The sequence below is a fragment of the Vanessa tameamea genome, chromosome Z (assembly GCF_037043105.1).
Source record: "Vanessa tameamea isolate UH-Manoa-2023 chromosome Z, ilVanTame1 primary haplotype, whole genome shotgun sequence".
NCBI lineage: Eukaryota > Metazoa > Arthropoda > Insecta > Lepidoptera > Nymphalidae > Vanessa > Vanessa tameamea.
The window spans coordinates 15,323,713-15,341,776 of record NC_087341.1 but is presented as its reverse complement, the minus strand read 5'-3'; the positions used below and the strand labels follow the sequence as shown (position 1 = coordinate 15,341,776).

The 18,064-nt window shown below is 34.0% G+C and overlaps 2 protein-coding genes across 6 annotated transcripts in view; one reads left to right on the top strand and one right to left on the bottom strand.

Annotated features, from left to right (window-relative positions):
- LOC113404142 (protein furry) overlaps positions 1 to 4,850 on the top strand; it is a 118,414-nt gene extending 113,564 nt beyond the window's left edge. Inside the window, exons 56-58 of the mRNA XM_026644925.2 lie at positions 1,450 to 1,580; positions 1,727 to 1,857; positions 1,992 to 4,850. Of these exons, the coding sequence (XP_026500710.2) occupies positions 1,450 to 1,580; positions 1,727 to 1,857; positions 1,992 to 2,101 (372 nt within the window). The 3' untranslated portion in view covers positions 2,102 to 4,850. The remainder of the gene's footprint in view (positions 1 to 1,449; positions 1,581 to 1,726; positions 1,858 to 1,991) is intronic.
- A 3,158-nt stretch (positions 4,851 to 8,008) lies between these two features.
- LOC113404143 (H(+)/Cl(-) exchange transporter 3) overlaps positions 8,009 to 18,064 on the bottom strand; it is a 29,437-nt gene continuing 19,381 nt past the window's right edge. For all 5 annotated transcript variants that reach the window (XM_026644930.2, XM_026644931.2, XM_026644932.2 and 2 more), the window contains 10 exons: positions 17,149 to 17,307; positions 16,762 to 16,901; positions 15,925 to 16,107; positions 15,502 to 15,716; positions 14,578 to 14,786; positions 14,100 to 14,240; positions 13,648 to 13,858; positions 12,358 to 12,521; positions 11,657 to 11,867; positions 8,009 to 11,431 (listed from right to left, as the gene is read on the bottom strand). In XM_026644930.2, the coding sequence (XP_026500715.1) occupies positions 11,341 to 11,431; positions 11,657 to 11,867; positions 12,358 to 12,521; positions 13,648 to 13,858; positions 14,100 to 14,240; positions 14,578 to 14,786; positions 15,502 to 15,716; positions 15,925 to 16,107; positions 16,762 to 16,901; positions 17,149 to 17,307 (1,724 nt within the window). In that variant the 3' untranslated portion in view covers positions 8,009 to 11,340. The remainder of the gene's footprint in view (positions 11,432 to 11,656; positions 11,868 to 12,357; positions 12,522 to 13,647; positions 13,859 to 14,099; positions 14,241 to 14,577; positions 14,787 to 15,501; positions 15,717 to 15,924; positions 16,108 to 16,761; positions 16,902 to 17,148; positions 17,308 to 18,064) is intronic.

The following is an 18,064-nucleotide window of genomic DNA, read 5'->3' as shown; positions in this document are numbered from 1 at the left end:
CCTTGGGTGATGGTGCACTGGCGAAATAAGTAAGGAATGGTTAATATTTCTTACAAGTCCAACGTCTATGGATAGTGTGACCTCGACCAGACCGAAGAAATTCAATAAAAAAGCGAATGAAAAAAGAATGTGTAACGTTGTTTTAGTTTAGAAATAACAGGATATCTCTATTTTAATAATTTTAATTTTTTACTGTAAAAAAAGTCTTAGTCCCGAATTCCCCATTTTTTTTTACACAATTAAATATTAATATCTATAAATACTGTATATTACAAATGAAAAATTACGTAAGAAACCAATTTGCCTAGTTGAGTGTTTATTTAGGAAGTTTGTTATTAGTATATGTAATTTACTAAAACAAAGGACTCGTATTTCGCAACATCGATTTTGACGACTAGGGAGGCTCGAGGAACTGGTAAGAGTCGGGCCCGACCTTGTGAATGTCACAAGTTCACGTTTTATAAGCCCTTGTATGATGCAATATTTGCCCTCCTCGTGCAACTCCACCGGGCGAAGTATCGATTACAAGCTTGCACAGGCGTGTTGCAATCGTGTTGCAGGCGGGAGAGTATTACCGGGTGCACGTGTAACCCCCTTCCGCCACCCCGCGCCCACGGCTCGGCCCGGGTCACCTCCGTACGCTGTAATATAATATTGCAACGACGAATTTAATTATTCAACATACGTAACATTCCTGATTCCGAGTATTGTTGGCGGCTGTTATTCATCCTTTAATGTTTCCTAAGCTGTTTTGTACATATTTATAAATATTAATATATTTTATAAATGTTATAAAAATTTAATCAAACTTAATCTTTAGTATGCTACAGTATCATTATGCAATTAAAATATCCCAATTTTGTACGGATTGTGTAAAATTTTAAGAAAAAAATATTACAATAGTATATAATAAAGTTTGACACCAAAATATTAAATATAATTATTACCCCTAAAAAGACCAAAATCGTCACTTTTTCTTTTAATTATGTTTGATCCGATGTTTGTTTTTATACGGATATTTGTAAATATTATATTGCGCAATTCCACTTCGTTTCCACGGAATTCATATTACATATCATTTGAAATTATTTCCATTGTTGTGTGTTTTATTTAAAAAATGTAACAATTAAAAAAATATATAAACTTAATACGGCAGGTCTGGAATACTTTTATATGGTAGGCAAGTAGTAAACAGTATCGAAAGGGTCGTCACTGCTCTAGTTGATGGTAAACAGTATCGTCAGGTTGGTAACTATTATAGTAGCTAACTAGTGTTTGGTAAATAATTTAATAAGGATGCTAATGCTATTCTAGAGGTGGCCAACAGTTTCGTAAGGGTGGCGAAACTAATTAAGATGGTAATAAACATCTTTACAAAGGTGTTACCACATTAATGTTTATTTCGTGTTTCTACCAAGAATAGGTCGTTCATTATAAAAAAAATTACAGGGTGTAGAAATGAGCGCGGCGGTAATGTCGGTGCGAGTGGCGCTGACTGCACACGCGGGCGACTCTTGGGGTGAACATTCGCCCGCGCCGCACGACGACGCGCGTCTGCTCCACCTCATACAACGGCAGAGGTATTCACTTACTGAAGATAACTACGCAAAGTACGACTACGAAATATAAAGCTAAACTTTTGATCTAAATAATCCGATTTAATTAACAAAGTGATAAAGAAATCATATATATTTTTTGTCTAATGTATCTTATGTTACATGTGAAGATGGGGAGCTGCACTAGCACTGGTTCGCGAACGCAACGCTGAACGGATTCTGGAACGCGGAGAGCTGCCCGAAGATGACGTAACGAGCTTGCTACATGTTTACTGTAAAGGACTTTCGCAAGCACATCCCGGTACGTACAACATAAACCTTAATTCACCGAAGGGCTAGTGTAAATATAAAGAGCTCACAGCTCACACGCGTTGTCCGCCGCTGACTGCAACTAAATATTATATTATAATAATTGTTATGTATATTTTTATTTAGATATGGTGGCAATCACTCGCCCGGTGAACGAGCTATCCCAGAACCTGTCCTTCATGATGGAGAGCCTGTACAAGGTGTCAGTGTCCCTACAGCGACAAGAGTTCGGCTGATGCCGCGCCCCCCGCTCGCGCCACCCAGCTCTCTTTAGCTGCTTTAACATCGACATATAAACGATGGCGCACATGTGTGCAACCAACGCATACACTAGACTGCATCTTCGATAATAGTACTTCATACATACTCATCCAAATATACTCAGATCAAATAACGCGCACTAAATGACCCCTACTCTTAGCAACCTAGAATCGATATAAATCATTAACCATCATTCCCGGTATTACATTTTAAAACTATTTTATGCATTAAGTTATTAACAAACATCACACAACGTCCGACGAATTCGGCAAATGATATGTTGCGCCAACCTTCACCAGCTGAAACATCAAACCAGAACTATCGGACGATATACCTACGTCGCGTATCACAGGTTCGTGCCCAGGCACACACAAACACCCAGCTTTGTTATAATCAATACGTAACATCATTTCGAAGTCATCCTTCCTTCTTGAATCGAGTTTTCATTGTTCAGAACCAAAGTACCAATACCGAACGTTCCAGAAAGCCGTAGATATTTTCAACAAAAAGATATATTATAATCGACACACGCTGAAGCCGAGCACCTAATGTTACATCACTGCATAAATTATATTGTTGGTTCCCAAATAAGAGCCGCGCTTCTGACGAAACGAAGTATGAGATCGGAGCTTCAAATTTAATAAACCAAAAATATCAATCTCAAGTATTATGTAATTTATCTTATGTCGTTAGTATATACTATATATCGAGAAAAAAAAAATATTTTGCCTTAAATGTGTTTTCAATATATTTCGTCTTTAAGGTACATGAAGTTATATTTTTGTGGAGTTCGTTTTACGCTTATATAAGTGTATATAAGTGTATGGAAATTATATTCTAAGATAAATATCGGTGTCTATATACAAGTTATAAAAATCTGTTTTAATTGTATATTCAAAGAGAAATATCAATACGCCGGTCGCCTTCCGCTTCCTGCGCTCCGTCAGTGACGTTGCAATGTTGTTTAAACGTTGTAAGTTAAGATATGTAGCAATCAAATACACGACAAAGCCACGAGGAACTCTCCCTCGAGTTTGAATGTTATGTTTCAAGTAGTTTATATATAATTATACAAGTCTATTCAGCTTTCAGACACGATATTATATTGAAATAAGAGTTTATGAATCGAATTAATATTGTTCCCTCATTCGTATGAAGTGAATACCGCGCTCTTGTTATAGTAACCGAATTACATACTTGTTATTAAAGGGATATATTATAATATTTTAATATAAATAAATCAACGAGTGATACCTTCACTCGTAAGTAAGAGCTCTCAACATTGACGTAACTCGCTGAACGTGATTTGTAAAGTTCAATTTGACCGAAATTCTTATCTTCTTTGAATGGATGAAATATGTTTTGTTTGAATCGTTTTATCGTCAGTATTGTTTCATTTTACTCGTTACCATTTTGTCTTTTTACTAATCCTTTACGAATGTGTATCTATTATTGTATTTTTAGTTTTCTAAAGAAGTTAAATATTCTTCATATCATATGAATTTAACGTTTTTTGAGAGCCGTGACCGCTGCGGCGCGCGGCGCACGGTGTAGCGAATTTATTAAATAAATAATTATTGTTAGGTGAATTATTGTACTAACAGTACATATTATTGTAATTAACACTCATTTAGTTTTCATATTACTGATCTCAGCTAGGATATTGTAATAACACGCGATGTCGCACAATACACACATTTCGGCAAACGAAACCAACAAAATATATAAAACTAGCGAAATCTATGAGTATTTTACTTTCCCCGACGTGTAATGAAAGCATCGGTCTGCGCGCTGACCGCTGCCCGCTAGTTGTCCTACCGAAAGGCAGAAGAACTGCGAGTGTTCGCCGTCGACGTTGTGGCCTGTGGCGTGTGAATGCCTTCGATCACATTACATGCGTTATTTAGTAATCTTAAAGCTAATAGGTTAATTTGTTATGTTAAAAAAAATCGAGATATCGCATGTACGCAACCAAATATTTGATGTTTTTTCCTAGTGCTTATTTTGTTGTCTACATTCGCACATATCAGTATGAACCAATTTTTATCTCTTCGAAACTCGTACGAACGAACACACGAAATAACAAATTACCACCGCAGTAATAAACGCCTCCAGGAATGTAATGTTACATTGTCACTTACGAGTTACCTTGTGTTCTTTTCATATGACCTGTGTCTACTAACGAAGCGATCAGCTTTCGACATTTTTAATTAGACTGCCATTGTTACTGTAACTGAGATGTAGGTTCGATTTTCCGGTAGTTGATTTTAAAATTCCATGTCTATTGTCGTTTCAATTCGGTCGACAATTTTGTTAGGTACTTATTGTACTGTTCGCTTGAAAATCGAATCTACCTCGGCCTTATTACGCGCTAGAGATGTCGACGTACGAGAGGACGCTATGCTGCGATTTCGCCATCATTTTTCTTTAACAAAACTCGTTCCTCATGTCACTCTGGTATCCTTAGTGCGTTCCTTTGTCTTTGAGCAAAATGTACCAAATGATGCATAATTTCTTTTTTAATTGCTATATTTACTCAACGCTTTTCTTGTGATAAACTTTTTCATTTTAGTTTTTTTTTTTTGTAACTAATTAGGGTATTTATTATTAGCTTAATTTTATCGTCTCTTCCCGTTCGCGCCACACGTGTTAGTAACGATGTCAAATAATAAAGTTTATAACCAGTTGTACATGTATTTTGAATTAATAAATGAATTAATATCTCATCTGACTTTTATTGTCCACTATGTGAGCATTCGCCATCGTCATTATTTTGTACTTTACATAAGCTTAACGCCAGATAAAGACTGAAACGGGATCATTTAACAAACTTATAAAATATTTACATCGACTCAAATTTTTGATGTTTTATTGTTATTTGAAATTATCTTCGAATTATATAAATCAATTCCTACCGAAAGTCGATTACAATATATTTCGATTTTATTATTGAACATTATTGTGGGAATTGCAAATGGTTAATAATAATTTATTTAAATGTACAACGAAGTGAAACGTGTCAGTCTGAATGTGTAGCTGCACAATGCAAAGACTCGTCGATACAATGCGATCCATCCAAGTATTTAACGAAAGCAGTGCGTATTAGAAAGCATTTCATAAATCACCATTTTGTTGACGCATCGCTATATATCGTCTGTAAAGTGTAATGTCAATAGGGTTGCCTTTAAAGAAACTTTAAAGTTGCTAGATTATATTATAAATTTTGCCATTTTATATATAAAACAACTCAAATGCATTATAAAAACAAATATTCAGTAGATTGCTCGAATATATAAGAGGTTTGTTTATCTGAAGTAAAATTTTATATTTGACATGATCCTAGATAACGTTGTCTTAATGTTGCCGAATAATAAACTGGTAATCATAAGATTTATACGGAATATCTTTTAGTGTTTCTGTGGTGTAAGCCCACGATTTAATTTAATTGGAGGCTATTTGAATCCATACAATAAATAAATCAGATGTTTAAAGACAAAATATAATGATGTTACAGATAAGTAACTTATTTCCGCTTTCTAAAATTTTTTTTTTTTGTTAAGTTTTAATTTAATATGAGACCGTAACCGTGGTTCTAGTGGACTGGACCGATTAGTGATATTTAGACCTTATCGCAATGAGCGTGGATCCAATCCTGAGTGACGTAGGAGAAGTATGCGAGGAATAAATAATAGTACCGTCACCGATTACTGAATGCGGTGAAAAAAGACTAGCTAAAAGAATCAGGGAAGACGAAGGGGATGACGAATGGGTTGAAATCAGAAATAGAAAAGCAAGGCGAAGGGAAGTAAGGGGTATTATAGATATTTGCATTACCTCAACAAGTATTCTACCCAAACAATTTGCTTTAGCAAAAATATTCAGAGTTCAGGGAATTACCGACATAAGCCGCGTTAAATATATACACCCTTATAAACTAATCGTGGAGGTAACTAACGAGAGCAGTATGGAAAAATTAACTTCATGCGAATATCTTCTCGGGTCGGGGTGGAGATTTCAACGACCGATGGAAGTGACTCTTTCCTATGGTGTTATCAAACACATAGAGCTTAATTTGTCTGAAGAAGAATTGCTAGATGCGATCACATATAGAAGGATTCACTGGTTCAAAGCGAGAGTATCATCAAATTAGTTTGCGAAATACTTGTATAAAATACATAAATTCCAATTACTCCAACTGTCAAAAAATATTTACAGATGGTTCGAAAGACAAATATGACATCTCTGAACTGCACAACTTGTAATGTACCTGATGATCTTTTGCACGTATTGATGGAATGTGCTCAGAACGAATCAGTTAGAACTACACTTAATTTAAATATAAAGTCTGTTGGACAGTGCAATGTCATTCTGGCAGATCCAACGTCAAATCTCGCAAAAATGTTGTCCAAATTAAGTCATAGACCTGTGATTAATTAAGATAGTTTTAAGTTTAATATATATTATTTCTGTATCATCCTAAGAATCCTCAACCAGGGCGGTGTTCGCTTATGCGAAAAAGCCCTTTTTTTTAGAATATAAAAAAAAATGTTGATAAAGATTTCTGTATTCAAAAGAAAATTCACGATTTACTTTTCTTCGTGACGGCAAGTATTACTTCATTTGTCTTTGAGAAATGCTATATTTCAATTGGTAACCCTTTTTGTTAATTACCATATTCTAATAAAGTACATTTGTCTTATTTAGGTTAGTTAATTCTTTTTTTTTTTATTAAACATAAATTTTCGCTTACAATAGTTTCGCCGTAATTTTCGAAATATTTAAATATATTCCTAGAAAAGTTTTGTCACGCGATAAACTTAATTGGTTTAGAGTTGCCACTTCAGATATTCAGCAAACAATAGCTAAACGAGACTGACTTTGAAGGCTAAACTAAGCTCAAAATATATCATAAATTTAATAAGCAAAATTGACAAAACTATCATGTATTTTATTTCTTTGTGTTGTATTTTTTTCTTATTATTTATATTGCTTTGAAATTTAATTCATATACATGTTTAAATATAATAATGAAATTAACACAATGCTTAATGTTGTCTTATATAATGCTTCTGATCTGCGTATTACGAAACTTGAAAAAAGCACGTGACAAGCCATTTTTGACATTTAGTATATCAGTTATTTATTAATAAAAGTAATTTGTATTTTGTAGTAATTTACTATTTATTTTATCGCAATGCAATGCTAACATATATATTATTTTTGCATATTCACAATAATTGAAATAAAATTCTTGAAGAATAATCACAATGCATGAGCGGTTATTCGATTATGTTAATTTCGCACACCAGATTGTAACATTAGATTTTTTGATAATGAAATACAATGGGGAATACGGGATATAGGGAATGTTAACTCTTTCAATATGTCAACAAAACTTTGGCAAGTGCCTTGTGGATCTTAGGATTCGAACTTTAGGTTTCTCTTTACTCTTGTTAGTTAAGAAAAATGGTATTTATTCACTCGCATTGCTTAAATCTTATTCAAGCACTTTAAATATTGCAACTCTAAACATTCAATTCGCAAAGCCAACTGAAAAAACTAAACCCAGTAAAAGACAAAACAAGATTTAATAAAGTAAACTAAAATTTCTTATATAAAGTTGTTAGGGAATTCTGGGAAGAAATCTTCAGTCCCAGCTCGGAGCTCAAATTACAAATATTTAAAGCAGTCAAATCCTGGTTTCTTTATATTGCTAAATCATCGGATTATAAGAAGAAAGAGGAATAGCTGACGACACTGCCCATAATCATTCAGAACATCATGTTCATATTCAAATAAAAACAATATTTTAGTCAACTCATTTAAATTTTTGAGTAAGCTGTACATCATAGTTTATAAATGTTCAAATGAAATAATAGTAGAACACTTTATTTGCCTTTATTCTGTACGAATAGTAAGATCTTAACATATAACACACACTCGAGAGGAAAGTGGATCTTAAATCCAAGATATCGCAATACAATTTTGGTCATAAGAGCTGTTACATCAGTCATCATATACATATATATTCTCTACAAAAGTGCGCGTAAGGTAGAACGCGTTGCGTGTATACGATAATAGTGTATATTTACAAACATCTAAATTGTTTCATCAGTCCTTTTATACAGCGGTGAATATCATTCTACTTCCGATACAGATCGGTCACAGGCGATCGGATGGATGCTGTAGAGATATACAACTGTTTTACCGTTACACTGGAATTATATACATAAATTCATATCACTATTTACAATGGATAGGGTAGGAATAACCGTAGCCATTGTTACTTTTCTTATAAAGAGCAATTTAAGGTTGTTTTTTGTTCAGAGATTGCACGTCCATCACACTTGAATTCTTGTTGGTGAATGCTGAATATATATTTTATTTTAATGTTTCGCTTGATACTCACCAACGTATCCATCTTACAAAAAATATGTTTCTCTTATGAATGAAAGATATTGATTACATGACAATCTATAGCACATAGCGTGAGACATTTACCCGCTACACTAAGTTTACATTATATTAGTGTATAATAATATTTTATATATTTACAAGTAAAATTAGTATATTAATACGTTAAATATTGTGAATTTAAATAGTAAGCTGCAAGATAAATCACATATTAATTGCACTGTGTCGTGTAATCACAAACGTTTATATATAAAGCTGTATTAGTAAATTATAAAAAAGCTTATTATGCAATTACAAATACAGTGAAACTAAGATGTCTAATACTATCTGACAATATTTTTTATGCATTATCGCCGATAGTAAATTTACAAAAAATATTTTACCATTTCGATATAAATAAGAAATATTACGACTAAATTATACAAATAAAAAACAACAAAAACGAAATCGTAAAATACCAAAGACATGTGCAAAGCTCTATACACAACTATATCTACGAAATTACACTAACATTACTCCGACTGATATAATTATGTACACTTTTTTGTTTAATACATATTTTTAAAAAACTTGAAATGTATAACATCTAATATAATCAACCAAAATGTTCATGGATAAATATTTATTTCGAAATAAAACTATTTATTTTAACGATATCTAAATGATTTTCAACTATAAGCAAAAATTGCGCCGTTGTATATTCGATTCTACGTCACAAACAGATATGATCTCAGGCCGACTATAGAATTACTTGGCCGCTCTACGCCATTTACATTTATATTTACTACACAGATTCCTTTATTCAATTCGTCTTATTAACGAGCTGAGGGTTTCAGTAATATCTTTATATTTTTTAGTATTTATTACAAGAGGAGTCATAGATTGTACGCAATAAGCGATCATTTTTATATTTTGACCACGAGCGACGGTACTGAGTAAACACGTTTATCAATAAGACGACGATTGAATAATGAATACGTCAATAGTCTAAGACCTGAAGCGATGTAAGGCACCTCGTCGAATGCTCTTACGCTGTTATTTAACAATTATACATAATATTATTCATCATCAGATAACGTATATTTGATTACAATAAACGCCACTTATATAAAATGTAAACATTCAGATAAAAAAGTACATACAAGATTAAAAAGAATCAATTGTCTAAAATATTTGTATAACACTGATTACATCTGGTTACTCTGCAGTTGCTTCGAGAGTTCATCCGATATATTATATAATTATACCATATTACAAACAGTTCTATAGATCCGAATTTATCGTGTAAAAAAAAACAATTCATTGCTAATATATACGAAAAGATCTATTCGAATGTTATTTAACAAGAAAGCTGCCAATAGTAACTGTACATTGCACGCACCTCGAACTTCAGACAAAATATGGTCTTTGTATGATGGTAAACAAATGTCAACAAAATAACTGCCAGCGTTGTAAAAATAATAAAAGATAAGCAGGAGGTAGCCCTAATAAATACTGTTTACTAATAAATAACAAAAGTAAATTTATATTGCAATGACATTTCTTATATTTTTACACCTGAGTAATAAATGTTTTAAAGCAGCTGAGTTACACGACCCTGTCTCCCTCTGACGAGTAACGAATTGCCGATGACAGACAGAGAGGGTATTTATCCATTCACTCGCTGTACAACGTTTATAAGCAAATTTTTTAATTATTATGTCTATGTATTGCTTTAAATTATTCTAATAGATTTTGCAGTTAGTACTAAATTCCAAGAAATAAATATTGCTATCAAAGATATAATATTATGACAAATATTGCTTCTTATGATACGCAATAAGGAAGACGACTCATGGGATTAAAATAGTTGTAATAAGAAATACTAGAATGGAAGTCAGAAATCAGCTAAATTTAACTAATTTAAAATTAACGTTAATAATAGGCCTTTATACATCTCATAAAAAATACTCCGTTACGATACTATACGAAAAGTTAAGGTACCGGATTTTTAAAAGGTACCTGTATTTATTGTAAATAATAAAGCCTGTAATCGATAGTGTTATAAGCGATAATCTCATTAGGAATGTATACGTTACATCATGTATCCACGCTATATTGTTTTCGAGGCTCATAATTGACTTGTGTTTATTCCGAGACTATTTTACGAAGACATACCTTGACGTTATTTTATTGATTACAAGGGGGCAAAGTTAAAGATATTGGTATAACTAATGATACCTCTATGATATTTTTTAATATGGATTACATTCCATTGCGATTAAATTACTTAAATTATTCATTAGTAATTCGATTATAAAAAAAGCTAAACCTTAAGAATACGTAAAGTAGATTTGATTAGATCCTTACTACGCGATAGTAATGCCTATACAAGGTATAATAATAAATGAATCGCTACACTTATCTATATCCGGTTAAAACACCCCTCATAAATACACATACAAAGTAAAATAAACTGTTTAAAATATAAATAGCGGAAATTTAAAAGACTAACGCACCACTTTTAATATTAACTAGTCACGTTTGGCATATAATTACTATAATCAACTATGCTTATAAAATATACATAGGTTACGCTGAAACGATGACATCGAGCAACGTTAATAGCGATTGCTTTTATATTTCTCTATCACGTACAACATGTCGATTAAAACATCTGATAAAATATTTTTAGTTACTCTATGGTGGCTAGTCTTTCTCAATTGCCACTAAATACCTATATATATATAGATTAAATTAAAAATATATAGATCATATCATCTACGTGGTTGTATACTTTGTTATATAAGACTGGCATCCTTTAGTTGAACAAGACGGAGTTCGGGTCCTCGTTGTCCATCTGTTTCACGTGCCTCAGGACATCCTTCTTCGTAATGACACCCAGTAGACGACTGTGAGAAAAAACGATACATGAGAACATTATCATACATCATACCTTTGTACACAGACACACAAACGCACATCGATAATCTATGCAGTGATCAAATTGCTTGTTACATAATGAAAAGCTTCTTAAATATTCTTATTCACTGTGATTAAAATGAATATTATTATTAAAACTACAAGACTATTTAATTCTGCGTGAATATATTATTTAAATTATTTTATATTCTTACCCGTTATGAGTGACCAAGGTCTGCCTCAATCCCAGCTTGCGGAACATATCCACGACAGTCTCCATGGGAGTCTGATCGGTGACAGTGATGGGAGCCATGTCCAGTATGCGATTGAGTGGTAGGCTGGGAGGTCCAGGCAGAGGCTGGACTGGGCCAGCAAATATCACCACCGATTGACCAATTATTCCTTCCATTGTGCGCCGAGCATTAGCTGCAATATTATACATTGTAAATACTAACTATAACAAGTTCAAAAAATTAATAGCAGATGTTTATAAGGTGATGGATATTACTAAATAATTTAAAAAATCATTTCCCATATAACATAGAAACGAAACGTGTTCCCAGTGTTATTATTACTAAGGACGTGTATAATCATTATACGTCCTTTCGTATTAATAAATTCAACCAATCTCAAACTTGTATTCAAGGTCAGATGAACCATTAAGCAAGATGCACCTGCTTAACTAATTAGCATAACTACTTGAATTAACTACTCGTTGAAGCCAAATATTTATTCTATTTGAATAGTGTTATACCATACCATAGTAAAAATAATATTTTAGGAAGTTAATAAGGGCTAAAGAGCGCTCAAAAAGGGCATTCTCCCGTGTTTACGTATTACTCCACTTGCATTATATTATATAATTATATTATATAATTAAGGATAAATTATTTGCGGTATTGACTTCGATATTTACCAATAGCGAGGTTGAGGTCCCTGCGCAGAACGAATCCGACGAGATACTGCGACTCCTTAGAGACAACCACTGGGTAACCGTTATGCTCGGTCTCCTTCAGCAACGTTTCGACATCGTCCACGGTCATCGAGTCTTGGGTGATCACGGCCAGAGTTTCATTGCGTCTGGATTAATTACCACGATTTTAAGTTATTTAAAGTATAATTTAAATATTTGTATATATTTGTAATAGATATATATATAATCGTGACATACATATCAAAACTATACTTGTGTGTATTTATGTCATCTAAAATCTAATAAAGCTTATAGAACAAAACAGAATCTTTAAAATAAACATAATTATATAAAAATTCGCTATTTAATATTTCAATCGAATACTAATCAACCGAAAGTATAAATGCCTTAAGACGTCATAAACGTACATCATATGTAATACCTAACAATATAAATGACTTAAAATAAGAAAATCTTCGTAACCACAAGTGTAATTATAAATATTAGTCGCTCGCACTGAGCTTGTGGGCTGGACAGATTCTAATTTAGCCCAGAAATCTATTACGTCATGGAGAAAATAATAATTTACTTATTTGTATTGTTTACTAGCTCATGCTCGCAGTCCTAGAGTCCTCATTGCCATCGGATCGAATAATTTAGATTGGATTTATAGTTTTACCTCCAGCTTCATATTCGTAGAAGATTACAAATGTTTAAAATTTAAAAAAAAATTAAACATACAGCTTCATAAAAATCGGCACTGTAGTATCGAATAAGCATTTTCAGGTATTATAGTATAGCGTATACAATAACATTTGTAATATCTTTCGCAAAGCGATGCAATGTCAAGTGGTGTAAGTTTGAAGTAACACAAAGGATACATTTAGTTAGCTTTATCATTTCGCATGTACACTTTATATTAGTGTTCGAAATACAAAAATATACTACAGCTTGTTCCAAGGGATGAATCGAATTAACACGACATTCGACGATTCAAAAATAATGTCTGCAGTGCATATGATTGTATAAATCAGAGGTTTACACCTTCTATTAAAATAAAGTGCACGGACACCCGTAGCTCGAAACATTAATTATATGAAACACAGTCGCAAACGCGCAGTCATTAATAATATCGCAACGATTATTTTGTATATTTAATATGTACACAAGCAACAAACCTTTCATTCTCACTTCACATTAAGAGGTATTTCGTTTTGGTAGAGAAAACGGAACGTATATAGGAAACTATAGTTAATATAACATGGAATTTAATTAATTGCACTATGTACTCACTTCGGTTGCATGACATCCGCAGCTAGAGATGTGTGCTGGAACTCGTCCTTGCTGTCCAGGAAGGGGTATCCGTTGAGAGCGATGTGTGCGTCGTATATGCCCTGCCGTCCCAATGCGTCGCCAACCCACTTGGAAGCCATAGCGGCAGCCATCAGCGGCACAATGTATCGGACGCCACCAGTCAGTTCGAACATTATTACCACGAGCGATACTGAAAAAAAATATATAACAGAACTTCGTTTATAAACAAAATTGACGTTGAAATCTATTCAATAAAAATATTTCCGTTAATTTGAAGAGTGATTCCACTTAGTTATGTTTATGTCAAAGCAGAACTTATTCCATGAACTTAGACGTTTTGCTTATCTCTTCAAAGTCTTTCTCTTCTAAACTTAAATTTAGAATAACAAAAATTTTTTAATTTTAACTATAAGGCTTAGGCAGTAACTCACCAGTCATCCTTGTGACCCCGCCCAGTACAGCTGCCGCGCCCACCATAGCATAGAGTCCGGGAGTGATACAATCGTCACCGGTCGAACACTCACCGGAAAACAGCCATATCTTCGGATAGTTGTAAGCAAGCTGCTCCACTCCTGAGTATAATAATGGTAAAATATAATCTAAAGATTAAGATAACTTTATAAAATTATGTTAGCTATAAGCAAGTATAGGACTTGCTTATAGCTAACATAAGATTTTCATACAGCTTCATAAGAGCTTCATAAGATTGAAAAAATGACATTTTAAAAGCTTTTAGGAAGTATTAAAAATGATGTTGATTTTATATTCAAGACTCAACAACAATGATCATATTGATAGTGTATACAATCAAAGTAATGATTATATAAATGCACTTCGTAATATAACTTACCCAGAAAACAAAACAATATCAGTAAAACCAAATACTTATATAATATGTTTACTACTCACCGATACCCACGATCCTTCCAGCGATGGCGCCCAAAGCAAGACTGGGAATAAATAGTCCGCAGGGGACCTTTATACCGAAAGTGAAGACCGTCATCACCAGCTTGAGGATAAGAGCGAGGAGTAGCAGCCAGATGGCTTGGTAAACGCCCGGTCCTGCAGCTGCCTTCTCTATTGCAGAATTTACATCAGTGAAGTTGCGGTTGTAATCGCTGCAACAAATTTACTTTTTACAATGTTGTATCGTGTTGTCCACACGGGGCGCGGACATTGTTTCTGTGGAGATTGTTCGTATATACGAATAAATAAAAAACAGCAAAAATATAACGCCCAATGCCAATATACCACAAGTTGTTTTCTTTTAAACACTTCACTGCATTTAACGAATTAATTTTGTATAATAGGAACCAATAATAATCTTCCGGCCTTTTAAAGTGCATTCAAAAACACAGCCTCCGTGTTTTGTGAAAGCGGGTTATTTCGATTTCATAAAACAAGTAGGCCGTAACATTGTCCGCGGGAGCAACTCGATACTACCTACTGGGGAGAACAATTAATTCCAAAACATGTTTTTCCTTTTAATTTCGGAATCTAATCCCACATTTGAAAAATAAATATCTTATCACCGCACGTATTTCGCTTTAAATTCCATTACAAACACATACAACATTAAAAATAGAAACATTCCCAATAATATTATAAAATTATAGACATATAAATAATATATATATAAAAACTTTTTGATTCAACCTCATATCTCATGTGCAGTTGGCATAACCGAAATCGAACATATCTTAACTTTGTTAGAAATGATCATAAATACTTGTGTCGTTATTGCTGGTCACTGGAATCTTTTACAAAATGACATTTTTTTTATAGAAAAAAATTGTATGATTAGCTAATTGTTTAATAAAATCAAATATTTACCATAGCGGGTCCGAGTTTGAAATTCCGCACTGATTGAACAGCAAATAAATCAGTTGACTGGTGTTCATCCGTGTGTATGGATTGGGATAAGCGATGATAGCAGTAACCAACGTTACTACCAGCACTTCGGTGACCGGGTACTGGCCGAGTTTCGAGTACTTGCGGTAGCGGCACCAATAAATGTTCGCCTTTATGAATATGGTCGCGATGCAACCCTGGAAACAACGTGTCAGTTTCATTTTGGAATTGAAGCGACTTCAGATTACGTTCAATGACAAATATTATACTGGTAAGATAATTTTATCTCAACTAGTATCATAAATAAATGCTAGTTGGTGTTAGAAATTCATGTATATTATTTAATTTATTGTCTTATTTTTGATTAAACCAAAACCTTTGAAAATAATAAGGAATTTTACTCACGCCTATGATACCGAGGCCAACAAACGGTATGAGCTCGAAGAATATCCAGGGCTTGTTGTACTCCACGAAGAACAACACAGAGTGCTCGTTGCCGAAGGGATTGATGGAGCGCAGGATGAAGGCCGCGATCAGGGCGCAGAAGAACGAACGCCATAACGTTTTCAGAGGAAAGTAGTACGAGACCTAGATATGGAATTGTTTCCATCAATATGACTTAAAGTTAATATAAATTCGTGGATTATACTATCAATCAATTTTCAGTAGCGGAAGCACTCTCAACTCTCTATCCGAGTCGATTGTGGAACCAGAGGATGCACTGAGAATGGTCGATATGGTTCAGGCGGACCTTATCACATAAATACTCATTACCTTCATACATTGTAGCGTATTAGTCCGTCAGGCTGACAGTTTCAGAGATGGTGCCTTCGGTTATTATATGGCTTGTCATATTCGTATTAAATATATTATATCGTTTATACATGGCTAACGACTTATGACTTGCTATATCATCCCAGTTGTATGGAAGTTGTATTGCATGCAATTAGCAACACTCCATGTTCAATGTTTGGCGATATGATAGACGATATGTACTTGCAGGGAAAATATGATTGTATGTTTTTTTTATAGTTTACAATGGGATTGTTGTGAGTATACCATAACTCTAAAATTTCTAAGAATAATCAATTATAAAGTAAAGTAATACAATCATCATCGCCATTTTCTTGCCCTCGTCACATATACTTTCCACGATCGCCAAGAGCTGATAGATTTGATGGTAGAGCTTAACATCAAAATTCCCTTGGTCGGGTTGGGAATTTTATTCTACTTTGTACGAACCTCTTCGAGGCTGAAGAGCACCCCTCCAATAGGAGCTCCGAAGGCCACAGAGACTCCCGCAGCCGCAGCAGCGGACAGTATCTCGCGTTTCTTCGCTTCATTCCGACCGTACTTCGGGAACAAGTACGATAGGATGTTACCTGGATAATGAACATCATTATTACTTCAAAGGATGGATCGAACGATGCTATCGTATCTTTTCCAATAGTTTTAAGCTACATGTGTCACATATTAAATACATTCCATAAAAATACCTATACTTTTCCCTAAACATTAAAATATAATTTTATTAATCTAAAGCTTAGAGACTTTTATTTTAATCTCTTAATTTAATCGTTACTTTAAATTGGTAAATTTGATGTATATGTATATATATTCCAAACTTACCTAAACAACTCGCTATATGGACCATGGGCCCCTCCTTTCCGAGTGACAAGCCGGATGACACTGACAGAATCAGGCCGACTACCTTGATGATGAGCGTCCACTTGCCGAGGTATCCCCTAATGATGAAACCACTCAGAATGGTCTTTATCTCGGGTATACCTGAAAATATATAAAACGTCACAAGAGCAGGCAAGTCCAAAAACAATTACTCCGTTTCTTAGCTCATATTTCCTACACTGAAGGTACCTTGCATTCTAATAATACTTCAAGCACATGTACGCAGGGACACGTCGTAACTGTAGTCCTGAACCACCTCTAAAAAATACTTTAAGTACCGACATAGAACCATCAAAACACAATTCGGAAGGTGGCATTGCAATAAATGAGGCATTGCTACTAATTAACAAGTATTACCTAAAGGGTATCCAAATTCTAAACTTTGTTTTATCGTAACGTTACATTCTCAACGAGCGTGACGTGTTACAGCGTCTCGGAATGACGTAACGGTCGCACTGCCCCGCCGAGCTCCAATTTAATTCGTACTAAAGATGTAAGACGATAGGGATAGCAGATGAAATATAAATTCAAAACGATAAGCGCGACATTCATAATGGTGTCATAACTGTTCTGTGTCATTACTGTTAAATTACACGTAACGTGCCACAAGTGATTAAAAGATAAACAGACAGTGGGAGGAGTTGCAGCGCTCGCTGTAATGTAGTCATTCCATTATAAGGATGCTCACATCGTAGCCATACGTAATTAAAATCTTTGATTATTTATCTAGTTGAGATAATGTGACAACGCATCGAAAAAAATATTGCTCAACGGTTGGCCACTGAGTAAACGCACACTAGTAAAGTTGTATGACGTTTAGCGAGTGTCAAACGTATCAGTCGAACGCACACCAACATAA